At 37.1% G+C, this 7,828-nt stretch overlaps 1 protein-coding gene across 1 annotated transcript in view; it reads right to left on the bottom strand.

Annotated features, from left to right (window-relative positions):
• Positions 1-7,828, bottom strand: part of TANC2 (tetratricopeptide repeat, ankyrin repeat and coiled-coil containing 2) — a 413,117-nt gene that overhangs the window by 324,388 nt on the left and 80,901 nt on the right. Inside the window, exon 2 of the mRNA XM_042783546.1 lies at positions 7,069-7,251. Coding sequence (XP_042639480.1) covers positions 7,069-7,251 — 183 coding nt within the window. The remainder of the gene's footprint in view (positions 1-7,068; positions 7,252-7,828) is intronic.

The raw sequence follows: 7,828 nt of genomic DNA on the forward strand, positions 1-7,828 counted from the left end.
AGGATTATTTGATAATATATGTTGTCATTTAAATACTCTTAAAATATAAATAATGACTTATGATAACTGAACTTGTCCACAGTGAACCAAGTAATAACCCCTTCATTTACTGTTTTGGTTGGAAAACTGTTAAGACTAACTTCTTCTGGGCCAGAAATGAGAGTAAGGCCTCCTTTCTCAACCACTACTGAAAACTAGAGGAATTGTGGGATGACATCAAGAACGTCATCCATAAAGAAAGAGGTCATTGAAAAGACAGAAAGGATGACCAAAATGGATGTCAGAAGAGACTGAGACTTGCTCTTGAATGGAGTAGCTAAACCAAATGGAATACATGACAAGATAAAAGCTAAACAGAAGATTTCAAAGAGCAGCTGGAGAAGACAAAGTCAATTACTATTATGAAATGTGCAAAGACCTGGAGTTAGAAAACCAAAACAGAAGAACACATTCAACATTTCTCAAGCTTAAAGAAATGAAGAAAAAACTCAAGCCTCAAGTTGCAATATTGGAAGATTCTATGGGCAAAATAATGAATGAAGCAGATAACATCAAAAGAAGATGGAAGAAATATACAGAGTCACTGTACCAAAAAAGAATTGGTTGATGTTCGTCCATTTCAGGAAGTGGCGTATGATCAAGAACCAATGGTACTGAAGGAAGAAGTCGAAGCTTCACTGAAGGAACTGGTGTAAAACAAGGCTCCAGGAATGGATGGACTACCCAGAGATGTTTCAACAAACAGATGCTGCATTGGAGGTACTCACTCGTCTGTGCCAAGAAATTTGGAAGACAGTTACCTGGCCAATTGACTGGAAAAAATCCATATTTGTCCCCATTCCAAAGAAAGGTGATCCCACAGAATGTGGAAATTATAGAACAGTGCCATTAATATCACACCCAAGTAAAATCTTGCTGAAGACAACTCAGAAACAGTTGCAGCAGTATATTGACTAAAAACTTCCAGAAATGCAAGCTGGATCCAGAAAAGGACTTGTGATGAGGAGATTCACTGGTAATGTCAGATGGATCTTGGCTGAAAGCAAAGAATACCAGAAAGATGTTTATTTGTGTTTTACTGACTCTGCAAAAGCATTCAATGTGTGGATCATAACAAATTATGGATAACATTGAGAAATATGGGAATTACAGAACAATTAATTGTGTTCATGAGGAACCTGTACATAGACCAGGAGGCTGTCATTCAAACAGAAGAAGGTGATACTGCATTTTTTAAAATCAGGAAGGGAGTGTGTCAGGGTTGGATTCTTTCACCATACTTATTCAATCTGTATAACTGAGCTAGTAATCCAAGATGCCGGACTACATGAAGAAGAATGAGACATCAGGATTGGAGGAAGACTCATTAACAACCTGTGATATGCAGATGACACAATTTTGCTTGCTGAAAGTGAAGATGACTTGAAGCACTTACTGATGAAGATTAAAGACTACAGTCTGCAGTATGGATTACACCTCAACATAAAGAAAACAAAAATCCTCACACAACTGAGCCAATAAGCAGCATCATGATAAATGGAGAAAAGACTGAAGTTGCCAAATATTTCATATTACTTGCTTCCACCACCAACAGCAAAAGAAGCAGCAGTCAAGAAATCAGATGTTCTAATGCACTGGGAAAATCTGCTGCAAAAGACCTCTTTTAAGTGCTGAAGAACAAAGATGTCTCCTTAAGACTATAAAGTACACCTGACCCAAGCCATGGTATTTTTAATAGCCTCTTAGGCATGGGAAAGCTGGACAATGAATAAGGAAGACTGAAGAAGAGTTGATGATTTTGAGTTGTGGTGTTGGTGAAGAATACTGAAAGTACCATGCACTGCCAAAAAGAATTAAAAAATTTGTCCTGAAAAAAGTGCAGTCAGAATGCTCCTTGGAAGCAAGAATGGCCAGAACGCATCTCACCTACTTTGGTCATGTTTTCAGAAGAGACTAATTCCTGGAGCAGGATATCACACTTGGTAAAGCAGAGGGTCAATGGAGAAGGGGAAGGCCCTCAATGAGATAGATTGACACAGTGACTGCAACGATGGGCTCAGGTATAGCAAGGATTGTAAGGCTAGAACAGGACCAGGCAGTGTTTTGTTCTGTTGTACACAGACAGGGTCACTATGAGTTGGAGCCGACTTGCTGGCACCTAACAACCACCACCACCACTGAGTATAAACCTTGGAGTTTATGACAGCCTAATAATCATTAACCTGTAAACTAGAGAATCTGAATTAGGAACAATTTCTAGTATCTGAATGACCTAGTTTAATCAGCATTATTCTTCCCTGTCAACAGACCACTGTGACCACTTTTTAATTATCTTCAGCAAGATTTTATTTCTGGTTGATATTAATGATATTGTTAGAAATTTCTACATTTTGTTAGGTCACCTTTCTTTGGAATGGGAACAAATATGGATCTTGTCCAGTCAGTTAGCCAGGTTATCTGTCTTCCAAGTTTCTTGGCATAGACAAGTAAGCACCTCCAGCACCGTATCCATTTGTTGAAACATCTCAGTGAGTATTCTATCAGTTCCTGGAGCCTTTTCACTAATTCCTTCAGGATGGCTTGGACTTCATTCAATATCATTGGTTCTTGATCACATGTCACCTCCTGAAATAGATTAATATTGATCAATTCTTTTTGGTAACAATGTCTTTGTGTATTCCTTCCATATTCTTCTGATGCTTTCTGCATTATTCAGTATTTTGTCCACAGAATCCTTCAAAATTACAACTCGAGGCTTGAATTTTTTTCTTCAGTTCTTTCAGCTTGAGAAATGCTGAGTGTATTCTTCTCTTCTGGTTTTCAAACTCCAAGTCTTTGCAAATTTCATTATAATAATTGACTTTGTCTTCTCAAGTTACTCTTGGAAATCTTCTGTTCAGCTCTTTTATGTCATCATTTGTTCCATTTACTTTAGCTACTCTCCCATTCAAGAGCAAGTTTCAGAGTCTCTTCTAACATCCATTTTGGTCTTTTCTTCCTTTTCTGTCTTTTTAATGATTGTTTGCTGTCTTCATATATATATTCCTGATCTCATCTCACAACTCATCTGGTTTTCAGTCACTGGTGTTCAATATACCAAATCTGTTCTTCAGATGGTCTCTAAATTCAGGTGGGATATAGTCAGGTTCATATTTTGGCTCTAGTGGACTTGTTTCAATTTTCTTCAGCTTCAACTTGAACTTACATATAAGTAATTGATGGTCTGTTCCACAGTCTGCTCCTGGCCTTGTTTTGATAGATGATACTGAGCTTCTCCATTGCCTCTTTATTCAGATATAGTCAATGTGATTTCTGTGTATTCCAATCTGGTGAGATCCACATGTATAGCCACCATTTATGCTGTTGAAAAAAGGTATTTGCAATGAGTAAGTTGTTGGTCTTATGAAATTCTATCATGCCATTTCTGGTGTCATTTCTAGCATCAAGGCCATGTTTTCCAATTACTGATGACTCTTCTTTGTTTCTAACTTTTGCATTCCAATCACTAGTAATCATCAATACATCTTGACTGCATGTTTGCTCAATTTCAGAAAGCAGAAGTTGATAAAAATCTCCAATTTCTTCACCTTTGGCTTTAGTGATTGGTGTGCAAATTTGGATAATTTAACAGTCATATTAATTGGTCTTCCTTGTAGATGTATGGATATTATCCTATCACTGACAGCACTGTACTTCAGGATAAATCTTGAGACATTCTTTGTGACGATTCATGCGATGCCATTCCTCTTCAATTTGTCATTCCCGGCATAGCAGACCGTATGATTTAACAACAATGGCACCCACCAACGGCATCTAACAATAGTCCATTTGGGCTCACTAATGCCTAGGATACAGATCTTTACGTGTTCCATTTCATTTTTGACAACTTCCAATTTTCCTAGATTTGTACTTTGTACATTCAATGTTTCAACTATTAATGGATGTTTGCTTCTATTTCTTCCCATTTAGAGTCACGCTCCATCAGCAAATGGAGGTCCTGAAAGTTTACTTAATGCACGTCATTAAGGTCTACTATCCTTTGTGGAGGTAGCTCTACCCAGTTGTATTCTGGGCGCCTTTCAACCTGAGGGGCTCATCTTCCAGCACTATATCAGACAATGTTTCAGGGCTATTCATAAAGTTTTCCAGTAATACATGAGACAGTGTTTCATTACTATTCCCAAGGTTTTCAAGGTCGGTTTTTTGAGAAGTGGATGGCCCCTTCCTTCTTCCTAGTCTGTTTTAGTCTGGAAGCTCCAATGAAACCTGTCCACCATGGGTGAGCCTGCTGGTATATGAAATACTGGTGGCATAGCCTCCAGCCTCACAAAAACACACAAGCCACCACAGTACAACAAACTGCTAGGTGAGTGGTGGACTCTTATGCTAGAGTATCATAAATATGCTGAAATAAATCAGACTACATAGACTTAATACTATCTCTAGGCCTTCTGCATTGTCAAATAAGCTTTTCATTAATTTTTTCAGAATGTCTATAAAATAAGACTGTTTCCTTTTTATTTAAGAAAAAAAAAACAGAAGAGTATAACATGTTTTCAATGATTATTATATGCCAGGTTCCATGTATCAGACATCTTACATAATCTTCATTGCCACCCTGTATTTTTTAACCAAATAACAAAATTCACTACATCTTATATTCTAGTATACTTCCTAAAATGATAAAAATAATTATTGTTGTGCTAAAAGCAGCATAATGAGTACACTACAATAAGTTAGACTATAGACAAACACTATGTATAGGCTCTTTTATTTTCAAACAGCTTTACAATGATTTTCCCAGGATGAGTATGAAAAAAATCAATGTTTCTATGTTATCCATAAAGAAAATATTTTGGCCAGAGCTAGCATCTAAAATAGTATGTCTGTAGCATGATCAGATCATCTGCTATGACTTATTTACCATCCAAATTGGACTGCCATATCATTTCAATCTATTGGCAGCAAATGATTTTTAAATCAAACCAATTTTTTTTTCCCCTCCAGAGGTTACATAATAATCCATTTGACACCATTATATGAAGGTTACCCCTCAGAAAAGTAGACTTACTTAAGGTCATTAAGTTACTTGACCACTAGCTTCTAAAAACTCAGAACTCATATTTGACATAGCTAATAGGAGCTCTGGTAGCATAGTGGCTAAAGCACTTGACTGCTAACCAGAAGCCTGGCGGTTCAAACCCACCAGCCACTCCTCGGAAGGAAGGTTGGGCAATCCTACTTCTGTAGTGATACTGCCTCGGAAACCCAAGGAGGGGTCGCTATGAGTCGGGGCCTACTCGACGGCACATAACAACAACAACAACAATAGAAACTCAATATCCAAATCTCTTTCTAAAATTAAATAACCATAGCTTACATTTACTGACTGCATACTCTATGTCAGACACTGTCTTATAGTTTTATACATACTAGTTCACTCAATCCTCTTAATAAGCCTTTGAGATAGATACTACAATCTCTATTTCATAAACAAGGAAAGTGAAATGCACAGACTTTAAGTAATTTGCCCAAGGTTACAAAGTTAGGAAGTGAGAGAAGTAGGAATATAAACCCAGGTAGTCTGTGCCCATTTTGTGTTACTGCCTCATGAGATGGTGGCATAGTGTCTAAGGCATTTGACTGCTAACAGGAAGGTTGGTATTCAAACCCACCAGCCACTCTGTGGAAGAAGACAGAGCAATCTACTTCCGCAAAGATTTACGGTAAAGATTTGGGTTTCCAAGGCAGTAAATCTTTATAGAAATAGATAGCCCAGTCTTCTTTCCATGGAGTTGCTGGTGGGTTTGAACCACCCACCTTCTGGGTAGCAGTCAAATGCCTTAGGCACTAGGCCATCAGAGCTCTTTATATAAACAATACTTGCTATATAAACAATAACACACACACACACACACACACACACGGAACTCTGGTGGCATAGTGCCTAAGGTATTTGACTGCTAACCAGAAGGTTGGTAGTTCAAACCTACCAGCTACTCCACAGAAGGAAGACTGGGTAATCAACTTCCGTAAAGATTTACCACCTCGGAAATCCAAAGGGGGTTGCTATGAGTCGGAATCAACTTGATGCCAGTGAATTTGGTTTGGTTTTTATAGAATGAAGAAGCACTATTATTTAAAAAGGTATAAACATTGTGAAACTTCTATTCTAAATAGATGGAAGAGTCTAAACACACCATTTTCTCTTTTTCCTTTTGAATTGTTATAACCATAACCAAACCTCCCTCTGTTTAGCTCCAACCAGCCACAGAAGTAGCAGTCAATATATCCTTTGTGAATGACTTAATGTCTTTCTTCTGTATACTCATAACCAATCAATACTAGTCAATTTATTGACATTATGGATATATTGATAATTCTAGGAAAAATCTGATAAAGTGACTCAGGATTACGTACTTTTAGACATAAACATTTTTAAAATTTCTTCCCCGAAAAAAAATTAAAAAGATTAAAGTTAATTTAATAGAGACATTAGTTTCGCATCTAACCACCTGGTCTAATTGGCAAGGCATATCGTGAGATCATATTAAAGTCAATACAACTTATGAACTATAGTAAATATTCTAAGAAGTTGTAGAAATGTACATTGGAGAGGAAAACATCTAAATCAGCTTTTAAAAACAGGTAAGAACTACACAAATCATCATTTCAAACAAAAATATTACTGATGTACCTTTGCTGAACTATCAAGCTCTTATTATCCAAAAATTACAATGTTTCCATCTGTTAATCTGACATGAACAAGATGATAAATGAAATCAGAAAAACAGTGTTATTTTGGCAAAACTAGAAACTTCCTGAAAGCCTAGAAAAAAATATGTCCACAACAGATGGATCATTTAGAAAATAAATACATCAATCTGTCAAACTGAATACTATTCTAATTCTCAAACCTACAAGCAGTAGAAGCTCCATTTTCCAAGAGTCTGTGACAGGAAGGCCAAAAAGGAAAACCCTAAAGATGCACATACATATCTATATGACCCACAATGTCATACTGCTATGTTTCCTGTTAAACATACTAAATTTAGGTAAAGTCCTTACCAGTTAACTTCTTCACAGGTTGGAGCCGAACACTGATAGACTGATGTGTGAGTAAGGGGGAGGATGGAAGAGAGCGAGACATGCCCTCCATAATCCGAATGTGCTGCATACCTTCACTCACTGGAAGTGGTGGGACGACGTAGTCTGGCTCAAAAGCACAGTCGCTTTCTGTGGAGATGCCACCTGTTAGATAAAAAAAGAAAGACAGAAGACCAGAGTGAGAAAAGTCTTCCTTCCCTATTAAAATTTATCTTTTAGGGTAATTCAGAATGGCACATACTGATACTGACTGTCATTGTGAAAAACCAAATAAGGTATTTTTACATGTATAATCATTTCTATACTACTGTGTACTTTACTCCAGGTCTAACAGTAGGACGTTGAAGATGGGCAAAATAGGTTTCTCATTTGTAAAGGGCTCACTGTCTAATGAAATAACTGTAGCACAATGCAATAAATGTTACAATTATAGTCATGGTTTTCACCCACTCCCCATAGGACAAGGGTAAAAGAAGATATTTACTTGCTTGACACACCATCATGTGCAATTTCTAGTCAGATCACTGAACTCTATTCCTCACCACCCCTAAGAAATATGTTAAATGCAAGTAGGTGAGACTCCCGTTACTGTATGGTGATTCTTATTTATTTATTTATTTAAATTTTGATTTGGGTGAAGATTTACAGAGCAAATTCACTTTCCATACAGCAGTTCACATATACTTTGTCTCATGTCATTGACCACAGTTTACCACAATGC

The sequence above is a fragment of the Orycteropus afer genome, unplaced genomic scaffold (assembly GCF_000298275.1).
Source record: "Orycteropus afer afer isolate SDZICR_OR568_19922 unplaced genomic scaffold, OryAfe1.0 scaffold00018, whole genome shotgun sequence".
NCBI lineage: Eukaryota > Metazoa > Chordata > Mammalia > Tubulidentata > Orycteropodidae > Orycteropus > Orycteropus afer.